Source organism: Chamaea fasciata, unplaced genomic scaffold (genome assembly GCF_029207755.1).
Source record: "Chamaea fasciata isolate MVZ Bird 193981 ecotype frontalis unplaced genomic scaffold, bChaFas1.0.hap1 SCAF_4, whole genome shotgun sequence".
Taxonomy (NCBI): Eukaryota; Metazoa; Chordata; class Aves; order Passeriformes; family Sylviidae; genus Chamaea; species Chamaea fasciata.
The window spans coordinates 52791152-52817816 of NW_027094089.1; the positions used below are offsets into that span (position 1 = coordinate 52791152).

Genomic DNA, 26665 nt, shown 5'->3' on the forward strand with positions numbered 1-26665 from the left:
AATTAGTAATTTCCTTTTTTTCAACTTTTTTGCCTGAATTTTGCCTTTTGAACAGGTTATGTGGGGACAGGTTCAACAAAGAAGCAGAACAAGAAACACACAGGCTGACTGAAAACCCTCTGCTCTACTCAAGAAGCAGCACCACTTACTTTAAAGGTATGTGAGATGATTTTCTGTGGTTCTGCTGCTTTTTATCCTTGATCCAGTTCAAATAACAGACCTTTCCCTAGCAGAATCTTTGAACACACAAGCAATATAAATTTTATCTAATTAATTGATTTTAAGTGTGTTTTAGGGGTTTTATTTCTAGAAAAAAAATGCTAGAAACAATGGCTGAGGAGGAAGTTCCTAGCAATAAGAACTGCTGGGACATGATGTTTTTTCAAGAGTCTTTTTTGTTGCTGTAGGTTTTGAAACAAACTATTAAAACTGGTATATAATGTTACAATATAATAATGAATAATAATTTCAGAGATTTGTCATAGCAGGGGGTATTTTTACAGCCATGATTTACAGTCTTTCCTTGCCTGTGTAGCCCTTACATTGGAATAATAGTTCTGAATTTTAATTATGCAAACAGTGCTGATGTTAAGACTTTCTCAGGGTAAGGTAAGCCCTTGTTTCAGATAAAAACATCTCTCAACTGCTTTTTAATAGTATCACTATAAAGCAAGATTTGTCTATGCTTCACTCAGCTCTCATCAGTGCTTATTATCAGTATTTGTTGGATGGTCATGTTGCAGGCTAGACTGTATTTACTTAAAAAATAAAAAAACAAACAAACAAACAAAAACCAACAGCCACCACTCTCCACCCACAGATAAACAAATAATACCCAAATAAAACATCACTATCTTCCTTCACTTGGATGTTTCATTTGGGTAAGCTTCTATTGCAAGGTCTGGTCATGGCTTTTTGTCGTGTTTTTTTTGTTATAATTTTTGCATATTTCTACACCAGTTACAAAAGTGCTCCTTAACGTCTCAGGGACCTTGCCAGGCATGCAGCTCAGTGACTGGCTTTTGTGACAAAGAATTACCCATGGCAAACTACTACTGTCCTCATGACTACTTGTCGATCACTGTCCTTGAGAAAAAAGTTCTTACTGAGAATATGATCCTAAAGGAAGGGATGTGCTCTTATTTGTGAGAGACTGCATATTACTAGTAAGCTACCTACCTTCAGTAGTTACTAAACAATGGTTCACACACTCATGAGTGGCAATATCACAGGACGGATTACCTGATGTGAGTATTTTTGCCATACCTGGACTGTAGACCCAGAGAGTGAATATCGTGTCTTTGGCATTAATCCGCTGGTACACTTTTCCATCTGATGAGAATTCCACTTCAAATGTCTTTATACACCTAGAAAAGAGTGCCAGAGATGTTTGTAAATACAACCGATAATATATGAACTATCAAATACTAGTCTCAGGGCTATTTCAACAAGAAGGACAAAAATGAGAAATGTTCAGTTGATTCATTCCTACCAAATGTAGGATGGGATGAATTGGCACTATTAGGAAGAACCAGGGCTCCAACAGCCCCTAGAGAAACATCTACATTGACTTGCTGCTTTGGGGACATGCAGCATCACAAAATGTCATGTATCTTTCACTCAGACACCGGGGTTATCAAGAACAAAGAATCTAGGGAAACTGGCTTGAAAAGGAGCTAAGTCACTGCTTCCTGAGGCAATCCGGTTATACACTGGATCACCTTATAGAGGTCACCTACAGAGGGTTTTCAGTGGAGTCCAGCTTGCTGAAGCAAGCAATTGGAAGTTTTCTCCTCCAGTTCACATCCCTTACAGAGATGTGCAAGATCCCACTTACACATCTGCTGATAACGTAACTTCTACCACGAATCTTTCTATCTGTTATGCTGAATAGAATTCCCTCAGAAAGGCCACTGAATGCTGGTGAGCAACAGGAAGATTCCTTTGATGATGCAGCAAATTAGGCAGGGTTGCTCTTCAGTCTGTGCACACAGGTCTTACGGTTTGTTTTGTCAAACACACACACTGTATCATTTATCAAGAAGCAACAATTCATTAATTTGTGAACTTGTTTTACTCTGTAGAGCTTGTGGAAACTTAGAGAATAGTATGTTGGTAACTCATTTGTATCCATTTTATTTTAAAGCTACTTACTTTGACTTTACACAGTCGTCATCCCACAGTACAATGACCTGCCCCTTTGTGAGAGGGATCAAACGAACACCAGTCACCTGTCCAAAGACACAAGCCCATGAAAGAAAACTGCACAAATCAATCAGCCAGGTCAAGTTTCTGTGTTCATCCTTCCTTATTAATTAGTTGCTTTGATTTTTTTCCACTGAGATCAGGTGTAAAAACAAAACTCTTGGCTCTCTAGCTTTTTGCAGCCTATGTCTCCCACTCATCAACCTTGCAGAGGACCTTCAGAGACTCTGGATACCACTATGAACATGGGTGAGACTGAATTAGCAGATACAGATGTCTAATATGGCAGCCACGATTCCATTTTAGCTTTAGCTGTCAGTTACTAACTGGAAAGATGTTGTCAATCCTTGCAGCATACCATGTTATTTTTAAAAAGATACTGCACTTTTCAGTACAGTTTTATTAATTTTCCACCATGGGAACTTCCATTCATCTCAGTGATAGCTCCTACCACTTGCTATGTAGTACTTTATCTTGAATTAGATCTTTGAGAGCCTTCTCATCAAAAGAGAAAAGAATTGTTTATTTACTAATTCTTACACAGTACTTCTAACAAAAAATTAACTCAAATGGTCTTCTAAGATTCAAGGCAGGAAGCAATTTCAGTTTTGATGTGTCTGATGGTAGAATACAACACATACTTGATCAGGAGCTGATCTGGGTCTTGCACAGATGTGGATAAGAAAGACTGAAGGAATGGGAAAGTCTTGCTTCAGTGTCAGGATGCCAGCTTCAGGAAATGGGAATGGGCCTGTTACCAGTGGGTCCTGCAGAACCAAAGAGTAGTGTTGTGAAAAATCCTTCATTACAGCACCTGAAGAACAACTGTTAAACCAGTGTTAGGTGCCTGTGTATTTACTTTAAGACTCTAAATTTCCAATAGAGTTGGTACTGGTAATGCTTACAGGAATCAAAGTTCTCCACACTGAGAGTCTTTATAACCACCTGTTTTCCAGCTCTTCAGGACACAGAGGGTTTGTCCATCTCACAAATTGGGTTGATCACAAATGCCCTTAGGCACAATCTGTCACTTCTGTAACCTCCCACGGATGCCTTTCAGGCTAGAGATCTTTACAAACCACTGGCCCCATCTCTTCCTAGTGTGCAGAGCAAGCTACTGCTAGCTATGACAGCTACACAGCTGGTCTCTGGGGATAAGGCTGTACCAGATAGCCAAGAGCATCTAAAATCTTGCTGCTGCCCTTTTCAAGGAATAGCTGATGTCTCCTACAGTATTCAGCAGGCCTTAGTAATAGTCAGTTATGGTGACTGGGAAGAGAAGACACAGTACTGTATACCAAAGTCAGAAAGCAAGTACTGTCTGTGGGCCCTGAAGGGGACAAAGACGACCTCCTTTTTTTAACCTGGGAGTCTCAATGCATAGGGGAAACTATGGGAGGGGGAGCTGAAGTGACAGGCTGCTCAGAAATGCTCACATACAGTAAGTAATCTCCACATGGCTTTCATCCATAGGGAGAAGAGGGGTTCTCAGAGAAGACTTAACTCCTTAATTACCTCTATGGTGCATTCAGCACTAGTGAGGATGAGGGAAAACTATCGGTCTTCCTGTGTGCCCCTCACAGTTTTCTGAACTTGCACTGGGTAGTTTTCACCTCAGGGAGGTGCCTGTTTTCTATTATTAAGGGGATTCATTTCAACTCTAATGCAGCAATTTGACCATTCTGTAATACACACAGGGCCATGTGACTTACTTGCGGAGATGGAACAGAAAGAGCCTCAAAGCTCACTGAAGATTCAGAGAGAAGGCAAAACTTCCCCAGGAGCAACTGTGCTTATTTTGTGGGTAGGCCCAGAGCAAAGAGGTTGTATAACATAAGCACAAAGGTGTAACTTGTGTAAGAGCTACACTTTTCTGCAAGTGAACTTTTGTGTGTATATGAAAAGTGAATGACTGTGGGCTAAGGAAATTTCTACTACAGGCCTGATTTCTTGTCTTTTCCACAAGCACTTTACCCATACAACACTGCACGCAAACACATAATCATACCTCAGCACCCCTTATTTGCTGGAACTGTTCTGGAGAAGGAAAGTCAGGGCTTCCTAGGTTTTTCCACTTCAGATAGGGATTGGTTTGGTTGTTATCCATGTAATATGTCACATACACCAGCTCTATAGGAGCACAAACAAAAAAAAGTAAACTCTTTACTTGGATTTAAAGATTACCAAAAATAAATTTAGCAGGTGTGTAAGTCTACCTGTTCAAAAGTGATTTCAGCACTTTGGAGCCTGACTTCCACTGGAAAGTCCCATGGCTAGCACTCTCAATAGGCTATACAATTTACATTTGCCAAGCTTACATTTCAAACTATTACTTCCACAAACAGAACTGAAATCCTCTTTTTGCACAGGTGCTGCATGCATTTTTTGGGTAACTGCATCAGCTGTGCAATTGTGCGTTCATGATGGCAGTCTTGGAGTCATCTCATTAAGGGAATAGATACCTGGCAATATCTAGCCAAATACGCTGAGATCAATAGTTTTCTAAAAAGGCAGCACTTGGCAGTTGCCATTAAAGGCAGGGTCAAAGTGCAGGAATTAGGAACGAACCTTTCAAAGAAGAACATTATACCTCAGAAAATCTAGGAGTGTACAAAAGATGAGGGAGGAAGTTAGGAAATTAAACTCACTCTAGCGATGAAAGGCAACTCAGTAGAAGGTTTCCAGCTGATATTCTATCTTAAAGATCACATAACATGAGCTGTCTACATATTTGTTTACCTCTAAGTTTGGGGAAGTGCGTGGCATTCACTGTGACAGTGCTGATGTTGGATGAAGTCCTGTTATCCTCACTTGAATACATGAGTACTGTAGCTTGCCAGCTGTCTGAGGGCTGTGCCTCACTTGGGGTGTGCACAGATGCCAGCACACCAACTGTGCTGCTTTGAGCACTTTCATCTCCACTGATCTTCACTTCTGCAAAAATCTGCTTTTCTCCTTTAAAAAATGTGACAACTGTAAGCATCACTGTTAGTCAGTCCTGTGTCAGAAGCTGCAGGGTCAAAGCATGCAAATAGATTGAGCACAGGTTGAGCTATGTTATGCCTTATTTTACCAGATAAAGCCTCCAGTCAGATTTATTTCACAACAGCAGAGTATGTACATACTATAGCAGTTCTTATGCTTAGCAGTTCAGCTAGCAACACGCAAACAGGTGAGAGTGAATGAGGTTCTCCCTGTAATATGCTGCACAAGTCTTCCAGCTGCAGGGATTTCTTAAAGACAGTTGCAGCCCCATGGGTGTACCCCGTGCATCACAAGAGGGAAGTACCAGTCAACAAAAAATCAGTGGTTCACACACAGAGGGTATAAACAAAGCAGTAGGTTAAATCAAATGGATAACAGACTCTCAGGAGTATTTTCTGAGCTATCAATCTCTCTGAGGAAATGAAGTTCTATTTTCATAACACAGCTAGTAAACAGCGAGTAGGAGAACTCATGCTTTTATGAACAGTGAGAATCTGGAACAATCTTTCTTAGGCTGGATGCATCTAGGTAGGCGGGGTTATTGATGTGCTCTTTAATCAGTGGTTACTATACCTAGCAGTGCCAGCAGGCCCATGGCAGTCAGCACTGGTTTCCGCGACATCTGGACATGAGGTGGCTTTGTATTGTTCATCTGAAAACGCGCTGTCAGAGTCCTCTGGGTGAAGTAATGGGGGTAGTAGCTCAAGAAGGCATTATCATTACTCAGCAACGAGTAGTTGATGGTATTGTTTGCTTTGGAAATGAGCAGGTTTTGGTGCTGGATGATTACCTGCAAAGTCATACAGAAAACTAACTTTCACCTTGGAGAACAACCAACAAACATGCAGTCCCTGTATTTTTTAAAAAACTGTACAGCATTCTGTAAAAAACTGTCATTCTGCCTTCTTGGAAAAACTGTACTTCAGGTGATATATAAATCACTGTAAAATCTGAAGTACCTGCGTAGTTTTGCCAGCAGTAAGTCTTTGAAATAATTTTTAGTAGTACTCTTCATAAATAATGAACACATTTCCCTGCCTATTGCACTACAAATGATGCTCCTCTGTCTTGAATACTTAATTAGTAATCAGGATTTACCATTTGAATTAAATCTAAATGGTTCTCCAAATCTGGAGTTACTTTATATCCACTACAGTGTCTATGAGCTGGTCCTGGATTCTGTTTCTCAGTTAGTCATTCTTCCCACTTGATGCTAACTTGGAATTAATTCTCCTGGTGTTTCACTGGTTGCTGTGCTGCTCTCCTGCAAAACATAAAAGTTCCCAAGTTGTCTGTTTATTAGATTGTGCCTGTGTGTCAGAATCAGGCAGAACTTCAGAAGGCTGACAACTGAACAGTCTCATAACTGTGTCTCTGAAGGAACACAGTGCTTCAGCTTCTATACAACCAAGTGTTAATATTCCATTGGATATGTCTTTGTTTCTCCCTTCATATCACCACATCATTATAAACACTGTTATTTTGCCTTGCAAACTCTCTGTGATGCAGTCAATGACTTGATGCCTTAAAGAAGACTGCTTGTATATGCAGTCTCATGGAACTGGGAGCCTTTGTCTCCTCAGGAGCAGCTGATTAGATGCATCTTTTTTCTGGGTGACATACATGCTCCTGTGTTTGGGAATTATTCCTTTGCACAGGAGCACTTGGACTCTGTGTGCTGTTTAAGGCAGTGGTTCACAAAACACCAGGCCTGTAGTGGAAATTATTGCTTTGCAGTGGAAGAACTGAGCTTGCTCTGGGGCCAGGGTGCAATTACTGCAGAGGTGGGAATGTTGAGCATTCTCTTCTCCTGCTTTTCTGGTCAATATGAGTAATAACTAGCAGTAATTAATAAGATCATGTGTACAGCCAGAATCCCAAATCAAAGAATGGACTGTGCTGAGAGCTCAAGGAACTTGTTTGTATACCTGATGTCTCTTGACTTCATAAACTTATAAAGGAGCTGGGAAATAATTCCCACATATGTGAGGTGACAGCCAGCAGTACTGACACCAGAGCAGTAATATTACATGGAGAGCGCATATGTGGCAGTAATCCTATCAGATGGATCTAACTGGGGGACTGTATACATTCTCCAACTCAGTTCCCTAGCACTTTTCTAGTAAGTTCTTGGTTTGATTTTGGGTTGGACTTTTTTTTAAAGGAAAGATGAAAAAAACTAATTCAGATTAAATCAAGCTACTAAAACCAGACTGTTCAGGGAAACCCCCACCGTTTCGGTGGGGAGATATCTATTTTTAGGATCTATTAGTCTGAGTAGCTGCTTAAAAATTAACTGTTAAGTCTACTTTTTCAACTGAATTAACACATCAGGGCACACTACTGTGCCAAAACCACGAATGAACTGTTACTTTGACAACCATAGCTGCATAGGTCACATCAGCTCGCCAGAGTTGTGGAGTGGACCATCCAACCATTGGATCCGCTTCATCATTATATATGGCAACAGAAGAAAAGCTTGGAAACAGTTTCTGAATTTGTTGAACTGCTTCTACTTCTTGTTGCAAGATGTAGAGAGAATTCCCATCGCCCTGCAACAATATTTCATATCTGCTTAGTGGTAGAGAAAACAGCGGTAAACATACAGACATAACCTAGAGTCATAAACATAAATCATAATGTGAAAACATTCTTTGGTCACCAAGCTGCTGTGGGCCAACAAAATTCGTATTTTTACCTCATCTACTACAGCATGTGCTATTTGCATGAGCTCCTCCTAGAATATAAAATGGAAAAGAAGTAGAAGAGTTGCTTCCCTTTGGGAATTAGGCAAAGACAAATTTGCTTTGAGTTGAAGTCTTGTAACTGAACATATTCAAAGTTTTGCAAGAATAGGTAGCCATGCTTCCCGCAATAGGCTGGACACTCATCAACATCATCACCATCACCATCATCATTTTTGTAAATCAGAATGAAATGATTTTTGACTTTGATTGAACTGATTGAAAAAATGGCTTTAAACTGAAAATTTGGACTAACCTTCTTATGGAGAGAGATGTAATCCAGCCTTACACCAGTCTCCCCTGTGAAGAAGTTGGTCCCATTGTAGCAATGACACAGAAGACTCCAGCACATGGGTGACTTGGGTAAGGGATGGAAGGAATCCCCAGGTCCTCCAAATTTTAGGAAAGGACTGGCTGCTCTTAATCCTTCTGAACAAGCATCATAATAGTTGAGAAACCCTGAAGTCCAAAAAGATGAATGTATCAAGGATGATTAAACAGAAACGGGATCTAAAACTACAGGAGATGTTATAACCCTATTATTTATTAGCAGGATCTCACAAACTGGGACTACCCTTTTCTATGCACTGACAACACAAGAAGATATCAAAATCTCAGCTGCCTTCACAAGGTTCTTCTAAAGGTCCTGTATGAGCTTGTTCCCAAAGCATGCAACTTCAGTGAGGAGTTTTCCTCTTATTCTACCCTTCACCCCATTACTGCTACTAACTACACCTTATATCCAATAATTGAACTGCATCTTCTTAGTGTAACTCCTATTTTGCTTTTTCTGTTCCACTACCCCTGATATCCAAGTAGGGAATAAAGTGTAGCCAGTAACATGACCTTAGCAAAAGAGATTTGATGTACCTGTCACATTCCTTATCACTCCTATCCACCTTACTTCTTTGTCAGTATAACTTACATCTCACTGTCACCCCTCTGCTCACCCCACACACCTGTCTCACTTCACCACACTCACAAGTGCTCCAAAACATGCTCACCTTTTACTGACATAGACACATTGTCAAAATCGTGGTGGTCTGGTTCATTCCATGTCTCAAAATTCCATTTAGCAACATGCTCCAATCCATACCTATCTGTAGGAGAGGCCGCATTTATCAGTCAGCTGCATATCCAGACAATACTATCAATAAGCGACTTATACATACAATTCTATTAGTTCGGACTGCAGGTGAGGCTCAGCACCCAGAACTACCACTACATCATTTCTGTCATTATTTTCAATAATGAGGGGAATGTAATTTGGAAGTTTCCAAATGATCTCTCATTTTCGATGAAATGCAGCAACATTTGAAAAAGATGGAAGGAGAGAGGGAGATGAGTTACAGCTTTGTGATTAGGTCAGTCACCTACCATTAATTCAGGTTCAGCCTTCTGCCTTGTCAGAAATATTTGAAGCTAGCATATGAGATGTATTCAGGTTATCACGCTCCAGTGAAAGCTGGTAGCTTACAACCACAACAATATAACAAGGCTGAAAGTCAGTTCTTTGAGGCACACCAAATGTGCTACCCAGAACACTCTACTCATTCTGGATGTTGGCCATGGATCAGTAAAAAGAGGGAGTATTATCCCATGGTCTCCATAGTCTGTTCTGGCATGTTTGTTTTCTGGTTTTGTGTTGAAATCCAGGGTCATGAAATTGATCATAATACACAAAATTTTGGAAGAAGCTAGAAAGGATTACAACGGAACAAATAACCAGGCTTTTTTTTTTTTAACTTACCTATGTATCTCCTGGCCAGGACAGTAATTAAGTTTCTCCATTGTACTACACGTTCTTTATCTTCAAAATCTAAAAAATATCCTGATGGATTCCCCATCAATTCAAACCCTAAAAAAGACACATTGGATACAAATTGGTCTCCTTTTTTCATGAATGCTATCTCATTTTTATTAATGAAGGGGCTATCACATCATCTGAAACAAACTTGTTAACGAAAAAGCATCACTAAATGGGTTCCCTTTCCTATTTCCACATGTTCCCATCAGATGTATTTCAGATTTGAGGTTGTCTACTTGTAACTTGTCAGTGACTGCAGCAGTCAAAGTGAATAATTGTCCACATAAATGCAGGGCTCAGAGCAAACGTAAAACAGTGAATGTTTGCATATATTTATGGGAAGTTATACCTGGAGTATCTGCCTCTCTGGCCCTTACATGTCAAAGAGTACAATCCTCTTCAAGAGATCTCATTTTACAAGTTCAACCATCTGAATCTGCCTTCAGAGGCAATGTAAAACCGTTTGTGTTGCCTTAATTGCTATAATACCATTTTGCTTAAACTGTTTTTCATGGACATGATGTAAAGGCAAAGAGGTAAATAATGAATTTTTATCAAAATCAGCTTTGGAAAAGCTCTCTAAGAATATTCTAGTGATTGTACAATATGGATGAACAGATATACCAAACTGTGGAGGCAGGGAGCTCCTCTTACCTGGAATCAGCTTATTTTCCCACAGACGATCCATAAGGTTATCCAAAGCAGTAAAATCGTAGTTAAGTTTCCCATTCACCACTCTGAAGAACAAAGGTAATAAAAATTACAAGTGTAAATAGTATAGCAAAGATAGGACTTGGTTAGTAGATAATGAGTCAGGCTTCCTTCTCAAAATTTACATGAGACTTAGGTTCTTGGAACTGTACACAAACTTCCTTCCTCTAAAGTAAGAGGTGTTCACCATAAGCAAGTCATGTCTCTTCACCAATCCATGCCTTTTTCCTATTTCAGCAGCAATAGAAGCAATATAATGGGTCTGCTTGCTGAATTCTGATTTTTTACACAACATTAAGATTTCTAACTCTCTGCTGAAGTAAAATTTACATAGATTGTCCTTTTGTTGCTTAAGCTGTTTTTTTCTGTTTCCACTGGACTACCGACTGCTAGGCCAGCTCTTTTCACACTGCCCCATATGCAGTCTTTCATAATCTACTTCTATTACTTCTATTTTGCAGTATATAATATAGATTACTTAGTAGGACTCTTTATAGATTTAAGTCGAGATGAATAATAATTGTATCTTTCAAAGAATGCTGAATTTATGCACACAATGTCTGTAATTTTTACCTCACTGTAAGCATTTGCCTAGCATTTCTCCTGTTCTCCCAGGACCTCAGGCTGCAAATCTTTCATTCACTTTTGAATAAATGCATTCAAAGACTTAGCAACCTACAATGCATTCCTTCGTGTCAGGAAATCTTGCGGGAACACAGGTACCAAAATGTGGACATGTACAGGGATGGGAACACTGGAATTCTTTTACCCAGAGGATGAAAAACAGCATTTGCAATTTATATGATACACTAGAAGATTTGCTTTAAATTCCTGAAGGGCTTTTCTTGCCTGGTATCCAGTAAAAGCAAATACAAGGTACTATGCAGATCCATTTCCCACAGCTTCTGAACTTATGGCCTGATTTAACTGAAATCTGAAAGGAATGGAGAATTTTTGCCAGGATGAAGTGCCAAACAGGAATTAACAATGAACTTCTGTTGAGAACATTCTGTTAGTGTGACTTATTGCTGTTCGGCCCAAGAAACATCCTTGACCTGGTGGCCAAATTCTGGCCTCAGTACAACCCGCGCAAAAGGCTTTTTAAGTTCCCTTGACATAAGTCCAGCCCTGGTCACACAACGGCACTGAGTGAAGTCTCGGCAACCCCTCTCAAAGCTGATTTGTCCAGCCATGCCAGGGCACTACAACTAATTTTTCTGGTACAGTGCAGCCTGACCACTTCTCCTGAAGTCTAGCCTGCTCTTCCCTAGGCACTTTGCCTTTGCTTGGGTGGAAGGCTATACAAGTGAACCATAGATGCAATGCTGCTGGTATGGTGGAAGGGGGAGAGACAATCACAGTTCTTGCAACTGATCAAGGCTAGTATAGCATGACAAGCAAACAGGATGAGACATGAGAAGGGAGCCATCAACAGAGCTCTTAAATCAGTGCTGAGAGTCACAATTCATTTCTTTCTGTGCCTCTCCATGCATTTCTGAGCCTCTTTGATGGAGGCTCTTCCTCTGTGCTTTCCTGCCAAGGAAAGGTTTCAGTGACGAAACTGTAATAGCAGTTCCAAATTCTCAGAGAATGAAGAAGGGCTGACAAAATTGCCTAGTGAATAAATAATTCACTTCTTCATGTGCAACATGAAGAAGACAAATCTAGGAGAGTTGTCTCCGCAGATCTAGGAGAGGAAGATAAGCCAGGCAAAGTAAGTGTAACAATAGCTATCCACTATGCCAACTTCACATGTTATGTAACAATGCCAGCTTACAAATTATGTTACAAAGCATTCAATCTTAGCCCCAGCCTGGTTGTACAATTTTACCAAAGACCTGAAGCAGACTTTTTATTTTTAAAGTATGTCATGTATGTATACATGACAGAAATTGTCATGAATACAGTCACTGATGGGCTTAGGGTTCCTGCCCAAGTTAAATTGTGCAGCTGTAAAAGAAGCAAATAGCAGAAAGAAATTTATTTGCTTTAGTATACTTTAAAGTATTTTAAAAGTCACTGTTGAACTAAAGAATGGCCATTTGGAACCACCTTTTTTTTTTAGCTTAGACAGTGGTTTAAAAAAACTCCTATTCCAAAGTTCAAAGACAAATATTTTTTTGCTGAAACTAGTTATGCTCCCTCAGATCCATTAACTATTTCCAGTTGTACCCTGTGTTCTATTGAAATATTTGCTTACATGCACACTTACAGTTTGAGAAGGAATGATTAACTACACTGTCTTGTAAAAAGTTAATAATGCCATACAGATAAAAGCAAAGAAACTGGGGTCTTCCTGACTTCAGTCTAAGGTCTACACAGCATTACGTGAAAATATATGCATAAATAAAACCTTTTACTTGATGCCTGCACACTAAGATGCCAGGACATTTACATTTTTCCTACTGCACCAATTAAATAACACATTTAAAACAGAATGCCATTTCCAACCGTGACTGATTGACGGTACATGAGATCTTGTGTTATGTGTGTAGGTGTAGAGGCACTTACGTCCTTTGGCTGACATGCCACTTTATGAGAATCTCTTCTTCCTCCCAAGTGGACCAGACAGCATGCTCCCATTAATAAAATGATTACTTGACTTGCAGGACTGACACTTCCTCAGAATTTGACTTTATCCTTACCTAAACCACATTTCTGATGTGAGATTGATGCACTTTTATACAGCACATACAGTACTGCTAAATCTGGGTTGCATGGTTGCCTGCCATGCAGTGACTGGAAGCCAGGCTGTCTGTTGCACTTGAGGCACAGAAACTGGTACTATTTACAAACATTCTGCATGGACAAGATTTGCTCAACTGTCAGGCCCTTGCCAGGAGTGCTCTGAAGACAATTTTAGGACACTGAAGACCAGATCAAAACTGTTACAGGCACATGACAAGGTAAATCTGTGGTGGAGGATAAATCCACATGACATTGCCGAAGTTGTTCAAAACATCTTTCTACATCTAAACTGTTGGTGGAACGTCATATACCTATGATTGGGTTCTTGGTTGCAAGCTTACAGAATTTTGCAGTCTATTTTTTGCCTGCTCCTTTTCCACTCTTTCTGTCACTCTACTGCCTTCATTTATAAACACTCAGAAGGTCAGGTACTTGTCACTTCATTTGAGTGCTTGTGAGTCTGGGATTGTTGACTGTTTGCAGTCAGGTATTTTGAATGTCAAGCAGCTATCACTGTCCTGTCTATGCCTGGTTTTCAACTGTTCCTCAGCTGAGAATTTTCTGGGAAGCTTGCCAGAGAGACCTTCTTCATCTTCAGTAATTATAAACAACTACACTAAAGCACGTTTACTGGCATCCTGGCACCAAGGCCCATAGAAGCACCAGGCCTGAGGCTGCTACATTCCAGAGACTGTTGCCTGCTGGTGAAGAATCTTTTTGGTCTGTATCATGGTCTCAGTTTCAGAACCTCTTGGGACCAACAATCATGCTGTGAATATGAAGAGCAGTGATGAGCACAGAGGGGTCTGCAGGTTGTCACAAAATCTGGTCACTCCTTTCCTTGGAAAGGTTTGCTTTGAGGGTAATCCTTTGCTGAATAAAGGGCTACAGGCCCATCTTAAGAGCTTTCCTCTATCTCCTATTACTAAGGTAAAGTTTTTTCAAGTATGGAGGGAAATTATTCTCTGGTGCATAGGTAGCACTAGACAGCTTACCAAAGTGTTGTAAGACACTCATGTTGTGCTTCTTATCCATGCCACTTTCAGCCGACTCCCATTCACCAACTTAATCTCTTGGGAGGGCAGAGGTCAGATAGCTTTAGCTGTTGACACCTTGCATCACAGCCAGATCTGCTTCAGCTAGCACAGCTGCAGATACTACTCCTTAGCCTACATTTATTGCTTCCCTCCCATGCCCAGCATCTGGTGTTTCTCTTCTGCCTTGCGTTGATCCTGTCCAGTAATATAGTTGCATGCCCTGGAAAACATGTGCACACACAGACATTGGACCAAATATCTTATCTACAGAGATGAGAGAACAAAAACCACAGGCAGGGAGTGTTTCCGTTCCAGGTGATCTTCAGTCAAGTACTGAATCTCTGATAAGATAACTTTATCAGACTTTATTGCAATGTACTGAACTACATTTCCTGGGATAGGAAGCCTTGTGGCTGACCCCTATCAGTAGGTCACAACCCGTTTAGGAATTCAAATATACCATGAAGGGCAACCATCAACAGAGACACTCTGTTGAAGAGAGCCTAGGATTAAGATGGTTGGGAAATACCAACACACTAGAATAGCACTCATTCTCATCCTGACATTCTCACTCAGCTAGTGTGGTCTCCCTTTTGTATTTCTGATAAACACAGTTAGCACACACACCAAAAGCTGACATAATCTGGCTTGCTTTCATCAATATCTGAGAACAGCCTCTCTTTGGGCAGACTGACAACAGTGGGTAACACTACTCCCATAGCAGCACAGCCTGCTTACATACTCATTGGGAGCTTCTACATGGAAAGATTGCACACCTAGTTACAAACGTGGCCAAAAAGCAGGGACAGAAAACTGACACAAGGTGTTAGCACAGGAGAGATGTAACTCACACCTGAAAAGTTTTTCAGCAGGCTATTGGCCAACCTCACACTTGGAAAGTGGACTCCATGAAGGAGTCACCTAAAAAAACCCTTTCTCCATTGAAAGTTTGCTGTGTTAAAATCTTAGAAAAGCAACACTGCAGTCTAAGAGACTATTCTGCTACGGCAGTATCCAGTATCTCCGCTGAGATAATGATCATATTACGTACCACTATTCACTTGATAAAGATCCTTAGCCATGTGTCAGACAATCTTTGCCCACCCTTGCAAGGGGGTTCCTGCAGTCATAGACTCTTGTCCACAGTGTCCATATACTGTCATATGGACATATATGTCATTGTCCATATAGTGGTCAATACCATCACCCTTGTTCCTGATCAGTGTAAATATGCATGATAATTAAATTCCCCCTGTCAAGACTAAATGAAGTGATAACAGTTCTTGAAGTAAGTAACTACTATAAGGAGCACCCATAGATACAGTGTCCCAAACAATTGCTTACCACCTTTGTAGAATTCATGATACCATTTTAGCAGATCATAAAACTCCAAAACACACACAAGTGTCCATCTACCCTGGAAAGGAGTTAAGTGTCCAAAGTCAAGCTGTTCACTGGGAGCAATCAATAAACTTCCAAATGTTCCCACAACAGTAACTGTTGGGGGAACAAACAACACTAATCTATGTCATTTCAAATTCTTGCTGCTACAAGGTCCTCCAGAAGGAATGGTTTTCAGATGTCCCTGTCTTGTTTTTTAGCCAGAACAGGGAAGCATGTAAGCTTAAGAGGAGAGCATCTACAAGATGAATGTCAAAAGCTCTGGACAGAAAATGTCAGCAAGTTTATTTTTTTCAGAAGGGAAACTTGTTGCCCTCCAAATGCCTCTTGCAACACAAAAGGATCCTGTCTCCTTGGTTTTTCTAATTACTTTTGCCATTATAAGGAATGAAATTAAGTCAGTTTAAAGGCCAGGTTTTTACAAAGACTTTTATTGCTCCAAACCCACCAACTGTCGACATAAACTTCTTGTTCTGCTGAGTACTTAAAAAACCTCTGAACCTTAAAAGCAGATCCTAATGGACTGTGAGCACTACTGAAATGATACTTCCGAGTATACAAAGGGCCAAATACCCCTCATTAGCATTCACCTTTCCAGAGGCTGAATTCTCAGCAGTTCTCTCCAGGTCTCTTCAGTGTCAACCAAAAACCCTACTAGTCTGGTATTTCAGGTTTAAGTATAAGATCATTAATAAATAACTAAGAAATTGGTAGACTCCTGGGTTATTAATAAACAACACTTCCCCCTCCTGAACTGAGTGGAAGTTAACAATACAGTACTTGTTCACACTAGGGTTGCTTCTAACATGTTCTTGTTCCACTCGCTCTCGTCTCCTATGATCAATACAGGTAAAGTAAATTAAAATTTACTTTCATGAAATCCAAAATAACCATGATAACTTGGTATTTTTCACACTGATGAACACTGATTGTTCCTCCCTGGTGGTCCCCAAGCAAAACACAGCCTGTGCTTTTCACATGCTTTGGAGACCAAAACCTAATTCAGAGGTTTTTAAAATGCCAAAGACTACCGCATCCACACTAAATAACTCGTAGATCTTACCACTTCTGTGTATATTTATTAGCATCAATATTTTCCTGCATTTGCTTCTTAGCTCTATCATCTGTGTAAGCAGGGTTAGAAAAGCTAGCTGCTTGCTTTACAGTTAAGGCACAGCTTCTGCACAGATGCACAACGCTCAACACTTCAGTCAGTGCTGGCTCACACTTTGCACAATTCACTCACCCTACAGCAGGAATGAGTCAGCCCAGCAGTAATGGGAGGATGCATTACAAAATCACAGAGCCAGGCAGCATCCAGCCTTTGCTGATGTCACAGCTTGTCACAGTTAATCCATCCACACAACCATCCAGCGTGGTACATGCGCAAAGAGAAGGATGGATATGAATCTCTGTGACTTAGGAATAAACTGCTCCAAAAATGGCGAATACATCAGCTGTTATTTACGGGAAATCACTGTCTCTTCTACAAGCCAGCCAAGAGGCTGTGCATTCAGCTGAATCTTTTTATTTTTTTAAAAACATAAAAATAGCATTGACTTTGATTTATACAGCATCTTAATAAGCATCTTTACGCTTTGAAATCAGCACTATTTGAGCTACACCTTGCAAAGCAACTCACAAAATCCTTGCTGTGATCTGGCTGAAATTCACAGGCACAGAAGTGCAAGCAAACAATGGATGTTTTCAAGCTGATGCTAATCACGGCCTATGATTTTCCATTTCTTACTCAGCCTGCTTTTGTGAGCATAGTCTCAGTCCTTCTTTCAGCAGTGAGCGTGCTGTGTGTGGGGGGAAGAGAGAGGCAGACAAAGCACCAACAGCTTCCTGTGCCGAGGTGAGTTAGCCTCAGAAAATATTGTTAGACTGTTGTGTCTCTTCACCCCCCCCACACCCCTCTTCCCCTTTAAAACAAATTCCAGATATAAAAGGGGAAACAGGCTATAGAAGCAATTTTAGGCAAAGGCATATGCTATTTTAGTATCTGACCTCTAGACATGTGAACATGGCCAAACAGATCACCTAGGCATGGATAATCCAGTGTTTTGAAACCTTGTGATCCCTTGTTCAGGTTTGTTATGTTCACATGCATTTATAAAGGGAACAATTAAATAATAAGGTGAAATAGCAGAAAATGCTTTTCAGCTGATTCTTCACTACAAATTTAAAGCCTTTGCAAGTGACTGAAAGGTTCAGTCACTGTAGACTGTATGTGAGCTGACCGCTAGAGGATACCTTTCTAATGGAGTTTGATGTATGAAACTGATTTTTTTCTGCATAAGACTTGGCTACAAGTAAAATGTTCATTGTGGTTTGATGTTGCCCTTGATGATGGAACTCCAAATAACGTCACCTATAAGCAAAAGTTTTGAAATTAGGTGACCCGGAGACTAAATCAATAATGAACACAAAAGATAGACAAAGAAGAGAAAACATGACCAAATGCTAAGACCTACTTTAAGCACATAACTCCTTTTGGCATTGCCTGGGAAAGCTGTCACTGAACTTCCCAAGCAGTGACAGAACAGTTCTCTATATGCATCCAGCATTCTAATTCAAGTACACACAATACTGCACCTTCTGAAACCAGCCTCCATGGTACATATTTGACTTACTGTTTTCATTTCACATTTCCTCATGTTCACATCTTTATTTGCTGTTTATGCTCCATCTATTATTTTGCCTGTTAGCTATATGAGGAAATACAGTCCAAACATATGTGAGTCCAACTGTATCACAAAACATAGCTAATTTACTGTTGTGTAAATTGTAACATTGAGAGGAGATGATTGCCCTTTCTGCTGCCAAATATGCAACATGAACCAAATTCAGCAATGCTTTACTTAGTGTGCTCTTGCAAGCACTTTGGTTGCTCATGCACATACTGGAGCTGAAGTTTTGCACTAATGCACAATGTGCTACTTTTGCCAGGTATTTAAACTTTTTCCATGTCGTGTTCTCAAAACTTGTTTCCACTTGTCAAGATGTGTACTAAGGAGCACGTAATGGACAAACCAACATTCTAAGAAAAACATGGAGGTAAATACTGAAGGTGTGAAGGTTTGCAGCTAGATTTCTCAGCTGATGTACTTCTTTTATATCTAAAATACAGATAGCACATGGTGTCTCATGAAGTCCAGCAGCTGCTGGATCTACTTGCATATCAGATGTAGTTTCAGGTGTGCCTTTCTGTATCAGTTCTTGATTCCCCATGGGCAATTTTATGTCTAACTTGAATATGTCATTTGTTTGCAAAATGATGTTGAGTTTATTTGCTAACTTACTAGTGTTCAATAACTTCTGATTATGAAAAGGCACAATAAATATGCCTTCCATATCTTTTTCTTAATCCCGAGGAATTTTTGTGAGTGATTTCTGAAGTGGCTACTTCAGAACTGAGAAACGACCAGTGTAGGCCAACCTGGAAAGAGCAGCTTTTTTAATGGCATGCCAGTCTCTGCTCTTCACTCTTGAATATAAAACATAATAAACCTATTAAGAAGGTAGAACTAGCCAGTTGCATTTTGTAGTAGTTTGAAGGCAAAACAAATGAGAGGCTCCAAGTCAGAGATACAATTTAATAGGAAAAAAAAAGAAAGAAAGTAAAATAAAATCGATGCAATAATACAAAAGACCACTGACAGAGTCAGAATACAACCTGAGCGTAGTGATGGAAGCAGTCTAGATCAGGTGGTCTTCCTGAAGCAGTGATCCTGTAGAAAGGTCTGGTAGCTCGGGTCTTCTGGGAATCCAGTGGGTAAGCGCCCCTCTGGTGTTCAGAGTCTCAGCTTATATCTAGGCTGGAATGCTTGGTTTTTCCCTTTGGGCGGAGCATCCCACAATGGGATGGTGAGTCATGTGATAAGGCCTGATGGGCCCATTAACAGGAGGTAGTCTAGGAGGGGGTTATCTGTGAGCTGTGTGGCAAAGGTGCTGATGGGCCATTAACAGAAGATAAGCTAGAGTGGAGGAGGCAGGGAGCACTGCCCCACCTGGTTTCAACAGTTCATGAAGATGGTGATAGAATATACTTTAACCCAGGACATTATCCACCCCTTATTCTATCACTATCTACATCATCCCAAATTAATACTTTCCTTAAACTACACGCACACACATATATATATATAATGAAATCCTACACACAGTTCTCACTTAAAATAAGGTCTCCTTGTGGTACACAGTGGGTGTCCCCATCCTTTTGCATCACTCACCAAGTGTAACCAGGTCCTTGTGCAAAGACAACCCCACGGATGGGTTTGCCTTTGCCTGAGGTGGGATTAATCTAAACAGTCTTTTTTAACATACTTCTTATGTGTACCACAGGGACTCTATCTTCATCCACTGTATGTAAGGATTCAGACTGGGCAGGACCAGCTCGATTGATGGACCCTTGGGTATTGACTATTCAGGTGGCCTTCGCTAAGTTCTGTTCCCAATTTTTGAAGGTCTCTCTACCAAGTGCCTTAAGGGTAGTTTTAAGCAGTCTATTGCAGCGTTCCACCTTCTTAGCAGCTGGTGCATGGTATGGGATATGGTATATCCATTCGATTCCGTGTTCTGTGGCTCAAGTGTTTATGAGGCTATTCTTGAAATGAGTCCCGTTGTCTGACTCAATTCTTTCAGGGGTGCCATGTCTCTACAGGACTTGCTTTTCTAGGCCTAAGATGGTGTTTTGGGCAGTAGCATGAGGCACAGGGTAGGTCTCCAGCCATCCAGTGGTTGCTTCCACCATGGTGAGCACGTAGCGCTTGCCTTGGCGGGTTTGGGGAAGGGTGATGTAGTTAATTTGCTAGGCTTCCCCATACTTATACTTTGACTATCGTCTGCCATACCACAGAGGCTTCACTCGCTTGGCTTGTTTGATTGCAGCACAGGTTTCACAGTCATGGATAGCCTGGGAGATGCTGTCTATAGTAATGTCCACTCCTCGGTTACGAGCCCATCGATATGTTGCATCTCTTCCTTGATGACCAGAGGCATCATGAGCCTAACGAGCTAGGAATAATTTTCTTTTGTGCTGCCAGTCTAGATCAACCTGAGATACTTTCACTTTGGCAGCTCGATCCACCTGCTCGTTGTTGTGATGTTCTTCATTAGCCCGACTCTTGGGTACGTGCGCATCTACGTGTCGAACCTTCACGGTCAGCCTTTCTACTCGGGTGGCGATGTCCTGCCAAATCTCAGCAGCCCAGATGGGTTTCTCTCTGCGCTGCCAGTTGGCCTTTTTCCAGTGGTTTAGCCATCTTCACAGAGCATTAGCTACTATTCATGAGTCAGTGTAGAGATAGAGCCTTGGCCACTTTTCTCGTTTAGCAATATCCAAAGCCAGCTGGACAGCTTTAAGCTCTGCGACCTGACTCGATCCACCTTCTCCCTCGGCAGCTTGTGCAACTCGTCGTGTGGGGCTCCATACAGCAGCTTTTTACTTCCGGTTAGTACTTACAATTCGGCAGGAACCGTCGGTGAAAAGGGCATATCGTCTCTCACTCTCTGGTAGCTCGTTATATGGTGGGGCTTCCTCGGCCCGTGTCACTTGCTCTTTCTCTTCTTCAGAGGATAATCTAAAGGTCTCACCTTCAGGCCAGTTTGTTATAATTTCTAGAATCCCAGGGCGATTCAGGTTTCCAATACGGGCACGCTGCGTGATCAGGGCGATCTATTTGCTCTACGTGGTGTCGGTGGCGTGATGTGTGGTAGGAACCTTTCCCTTGAACATCCACCCCAGCACTGGTAGTCGAGGTGCCAGAAGCAGCTGTGCTTCAGTACCAATCACCTCTGAGGCAGCTTGGACTCTTTCATAGGCGGCTAAGATTTCTTTCTCTGTGGGAGTGTAGTTGGCTTTGGATCCTCTGTAGCTTCGGCTCCAGAATCTCAGTGGTCGTCCTCGAGTCTCACTCGGCACTTTCTGCTAAAGGCTCTATGACAGACCGTGGCTCCCGGCTGCAGAGTAAAGTACATTCTTCACCTCTGATCCCGTCTTGACTGGGTCAAGGGCTACCGCATGAGCGATTTCCTGCTTGATCTGGGCGAAAGCTTGCTGCTGTTCTGGGCCCCAGTGGAAATCGTTCTTCTTGCAGGTAACCAGGTAGAGAGGGCTCACGATTTGGCTATACTCGGGAATGTGCATCCTCCAGAAGTCTATGGCACCTAGGAAAGCTTGTGTTTCTTTCTTGTTGGTCGGTGGAGACATTGCAGTGATTTTATTGATGACTTCAGTGGGAATCTGACGCCGTTTATCTTGCCACTTCACTTCCAGAAACTGGATTTCTCGAGCAGGTCCCTTGACTTTGCTCTTCTTGATGGCGAAGCCGGCCTTCAGGAGAATCTGAATGATCTTCTCTCTCTTCTCAAAGACTTCTGTTGCAGTGTTTCCCCACACGATAATGTCGTCAATGTATTGCAGGTGTTCTGGAGCCTCACCTTTTTCTAGTGCAGCCTGGATCAGTCCATGGCAAATGGTGGGACTGTGCTTCCACCCCTGGGGCAGTCGGTTCTAGGTGTACTGCACGCCCCTCCAGGTGAAGGCAAACTGAGGCTTGCATTCTGCTGCCAGAGGAATGGAGAAAAAGGCATTTGCAATATCAATGGTCGCATACCATTTTGCTGCTTTGGATTCTAGCTCATACTGAAGCTCCAACATGTCTGGTACGGCAGCGCTCAGTGGTGGTGTGACTTCATTCAGGCCACGGTAATCTACTGTCAGCCTCCATTCTCCGCTGGACTTACGCACGGGCCATATAGGGCTATTAAAGGGTGAACGAGCCTTGCTTACTACTTCTTGGCTCTCCAGCTCACGAATTATCTTATGGATGGGGACCACAGAGTCTCTGTCGGTGCGATATTGCCGACGGTGCACTGTTGCTCGGGCGATCGGCACCTGTTGTTCTTCAACTTTCAGTAGTCTCACAGCAGAGGGGTCGTCTGAGAGTCTAGGCAAGGTACTCAGTTGTCTTATGTCTTCTGTCTCTAGAGCAGCTATGCCAAAAACCTAGTGGTATCCTCTTGGGTCTTTGAAATACCTATTTTTGAGATAGTCTATGCCTAAAATGCATGGGGCCTCTGGACTAGTCACAATGGGGTGTTTCTGCCATTCTTTCCCAGTTAGACTTACTTCAGCTTCTAGTACAGTCAGCTCCTGGGATCCTCCTGTCACCCCAGAAATGGAAATGGGTTCTGCTTCCACGTACTTTGATGGCATCAGAGTACACTGAGCACCGGTATCAACCAGAGCCGTATATCTTTGTGGGTCAGATGTTCCAGGCCATCGGATCCACACAGTCTAGTAGATCCGATTATCCCTTTCTTCTACCTGGCTAGAGGCAGGGCCTCCCTATTCTTGGTCATGGCATACATTGCTCTCTTCTTGTAAATATGTTTCTGAGGTTCTTTCAAGAGGATCAGTCATATCGTCATTCCTGTACTGTCTGGAGTTCTGTGCACTAGAGACCGGAGCAACATTGATTCTAGATGGGCTCTTTGTGGTAGGTGTTTCTTTTTTCAGTTCACGTACCCGGGCTGCTAAGGAGGAGGTGGGTTTTCCATCCCACTTCCTCATGTCTTCTCCATGCTCCCGAAGAAAAGACCAGAGGTTACTTCGGGGTGTGTATCCTCTCTCCCTGGCTGGGGAGCGCCTGCTCCTAATGGCAGAGACTCTCATTGGCTCTGGCTGGATATGGTAAATTTTTTCCTTAAGTTCTTTTTTCAGTTTTTGATGGCCTTCTTCAATCAAGTTCCGGACTTGCTCAGCCAGTCTTGTTTCCACAGACGAGACATGGGTACGGACTGGGGCAGTGACAGTGTCCTCGTAAATTCTTAGTTTATTAGCCAAGACACCTACCCTGTCCTCACTTTCCCTCCATTGCAGTGTTGCTAGGTAACGTGAGTACATCTCGGGTCCAAGCCGTGCAAATCTCAACCACATCCGTGATGTGCACTGGACACCATCTGGGTTTTTAGGAAATTTCTCATCTTCTGAAAAAAGGATTTCCAACACAGCCAATTCCCTCAGGCATCGGATACCTTGTTCTATTGTGTTCCATTTTTCTTGGTGCACTTGGAGGTCTTCTTTACAAAGGTATCTATCCTTCACACTTGTTAGCAGTCGCTGCCAGAGGCTGAGAGGTTCTTGGCTTTTCCCAATCCCCTGGTCAATGACCACATCCCGGGACAACGATCCCAGTTGCCTGGCCTCACTTCCATCCAGAATGGTGTTATTGGCTGCAGCGTCCCAGATGCGGAGCAGCCAGGTCAGGATGGACTCGTTGGTCTGGCGGGTGAATTCTTTTTGCAGGTCACGCAGCTCACCCAGAGATAGAGAGCGAGTGATGATTTCTGGCTCTGTCTCTTCTGCTGATTGTGAAGGTCCTGCTGCACCCTCATCAGTCACTATGCGGACTGATTTGGTCCTTGATTTCTTTTTCTGAACGGGGGCAACTGCTACTGGTTTAGGCTGTTCCGGTTCGGTGATGGTTTGTGTGGAGATGCTGATGGCACCCTTAGTCTCTTTCTCCTCTGTGACAGTCTGCGTAGATGTGGACACTGTTGCCTCACTTTTGGCTTCTTTCTCTTCTGTGACGGTCTGTGTAGATGAGGACACTGTTGCCTTGCTTTTCGTTCTTTCCACCTCTGTGACACTCTGTGTAGACACTGATATTGTTGCTCTGCTTCTTTTTCCTTCTTCCTCTTCCTTCAGAACACGCTGTATCACACCATGTAGTGTTTTGATTCTAAGCATGGTGCGGGCCATGCAGAGAAGACAAAGCAGGACTAACAACAACATCATGCCGTCCTTGGCATCCAGAGGGTATTCCATATTTTCAAAAACTGCTGTGTCATGCCTGAAAAGCTGGAAAAAATCATTCTTCACCCCTCCCCACAGGGGCTGGGTGAGATTGTTGAGGCCCCAGATGTAGCATCTTAGACTAGAACAAGAAAACAAAAGTGGGTGTATATTCTGAATAATGTTCATTGCCTCAGAGTTTATCAAGCAATGGACATAATAGACTACTAAAGCAATTTTAGTACCATACCCTGGTCTACGCAGGAGCATTAAGACTGGCAGATAGTACCCCAGTTGTGGAAAAATATAGAGAGATAGATATAAGACACATGTAAGCATGTTGAGCATCATAGCGAACAGGTGTCTTCTTCAATACAAAATTGTAATTCTGACTTTTCTCAGTGCCTTATGCCCCACGTTGGGCGCCAAAAAATGTAGTAGTTTGAAGGCAAAACAAATGAGAGGCTCCAAGTCAGAGATACAATTTAATAGGAAAAAAAAGAAAGAAAGTAAAATAAAATCGATGCAATAATACAAAAGACCACTGACAGAGTCAGAATACAACCTGAGCGTAGTGATGGAAGCAGTCCAGATCAGGTGGTCTTCCTGAAGCAGTGATCCTGTAGAAAGGTCTGGTAGCTCGGGTCCTCTGGGAATCCAGTGGGTAAGCGCCCCTCTGGTGTTCAGAGTCTCAGCTTATATCCAGGCTGGAATGCTTGGTTTCTCCCTTTGGGCGGAGCATCCCACAATGGGATGGTGAGTCATGTGATAAGGCCTGATGGGCCCATTAACAGGAGGTAGTCCAGGAGGGGGTTATCTGTGAGCTGTGTGGCAAAGGTGCTGATGGGCCATTAACAGAAGATAAGCCAGAGTGGAGGAGGCAGGGAGCACTGCCCCACCTGGTTTCAACAGTTCATGAAGATGGTGATAGAATATACTTCAACCCAGGACACATTTACAGATATTTTTCTATGAGATGCAAACCTACAAGTTTCTACAAACTGAGATCTGATAATTCCATTTTAAACCTGGGTTTGGCATTACAATTTAGACTAGTGGTGTATTATTAAATATAGTAGTGATAGCTCTTGCATTCCATGATCTTCATGTTTATGTATTATGCTCTTTCCTTCATTCTTCCCCCACCCTAAAAAAACTCCCACAAATATAAAAAATATATCCCCTTTCAATACAAAGATGCATTCCATTCCGTGTTTATGAAACATGAAAATTTATTTCACAGTGCAGTAAGAATTCATCTATTTTCTTTGCACCCAGAAATGGATTTTCAAAATCCAGTTAAGATTACACAAAATTTCAAGGAATGGGTGAACAAGCTTTACAATTCCAGAGAGACTATCCTTGCTATATTAAATTTGCCTATAAGATATACAAATATCAGTAGTAACATTCATCTTCATAAATAAGCAGGCTTTGGTTCTACAATTCTGACAGTTTGGGGATGAAACAGGCACTTTTTTTTAAAGGCAGGAAAGCTCAGACATTTTACACTCAATGGCAGCTGATGTATGTAAATTCTTCCAATATGTAAGATTTATCAGCCTCCTTCATGATTCATTTTAATAAAAATCCTTTTTCAAAGGACAAATCTCAATTAGTGACCACTGACAATTAAGCTAAGTGTAACGACAGTTCCACACACTTCCTGCCCTAATCCAATACATTAAGAGTATTTTTTCATCTAATTGAAGTATATAAAATCCCTGAAACTGTTAAAAAGACTGTAAAAAGCTGTCAGGACTGCAATTCTATCTGAACTCCACACAGTGTAACCAGATCTATTAAAGCAGATGTTACCAGTTTCTGTAATGTAATGATTTAATGTTTATATTTTACCTGTGATTACACTCTACAAGACAAAGATTTTCCCAGTGCGAGTGTTTATTTATATTATCTCACTGTAAACATTATGAGAGTGATACCCAACTGGAAAGGCCCACGTGCTTATCATGATGCAATTTCTAATCTATTCCTATAGAAAGCTGTGATCCTGAGGTTCTGTGCTACTGGGTGCTGATAAAAAACTGTTGTGGAACTACTGCAGCCACTTTGTGCCTTTGGTAAGTGCTAACGCATTGGTTCTGTGTTTGTAGTGGGAAATAGAAATGGGTTTGCACGCTGAATGACAGCCTTCCTCCATTTTTAATATACAAATCTGAACTGAATCTTGCAGATATCAATTTCTCCTACAACAGAAACTACAGATTTCTTCATTTTAAAAAAGTCAATAACATGACTCTCTGCATATATACATCATCTTCAG

At 41.7% G+C, this 26665-nt stretch overlaps 2 protein-coding genes across 3 annotated transcripts in view; one reads left to right on the forward strand and one right to left on the reverse strand.

The window, feature by feature from the left end:
- IDUA (alpha-L-iduronidase) overlaps positions 1 to 26665 on the reverse strand; it is a 52547-nt gene that overhangs the window by 3253 nt on the left and 22629 nt on the right. Inside the window, exons 3-13 of one of the 2 annotated variants that reach the window (XM_066181579.1) lie at positions 10396 to 10478; positions 9685 to 9792; positions 8939 to 9034; positions 8191 to 8393; positions 7572 to 7742; positions 5764 to 5980; positions 4945 to 5160; positions 4214 to 4335; positions 2847 to 2972; positions 2155 to 2231; positions 1267 to 1367 (exon numbers count right to left, since the gene is read on the reverse strand). In XM_066181579.1, the coding sequence (XP_066037676.1) occupies positions 1267 to 1367; positions 2155 to 2231; positions 2847 to 2972; positions 4214 to 4335; positions 4945 to 5160; positions 5764 to 5980; positions 7572 to 7742; positions 8191 to 8393; positions 8939 to 9034; positions 9685 to 9792; positions 10396 to 10478 (1520 nt within the window). Of the gene's footprint in view, positions 1 to 1266; positions 1368 to 2154; positions 2232 to 2846; positions 2973 to 4213; positions 4336 to 4944; positions 5161 to 5763; positions 5981 to 7562; positions 7743 to 8190; positions 8394 to 8938; positions 9035 to 9684; positions 9793 to 10395; positions 10479 to 26665 lie in introns of both variants that reach the window. The other variant, XM_066181578.1, reaches the window with a different exon arrangement.
- SLC26A1 (solute carrier family 26 member 1) overlaps positions 1 to 26665 on the forward strand; it is a 43894-nt gene that overhangs the window by 422 nt on the left and 16807 nt on the right. Inside the window, 3 exon segments of the mRNA XM_066181577.1 lie at positions 56 to 156; positions 26381 to 26419; positions 26422 to 26462. Of these exon segments, the coding sequence (XP_066037674.1) occupies positions 56 to 156; positions 26381 to 26419; positions 26422 to 26462 (181 nt within the window).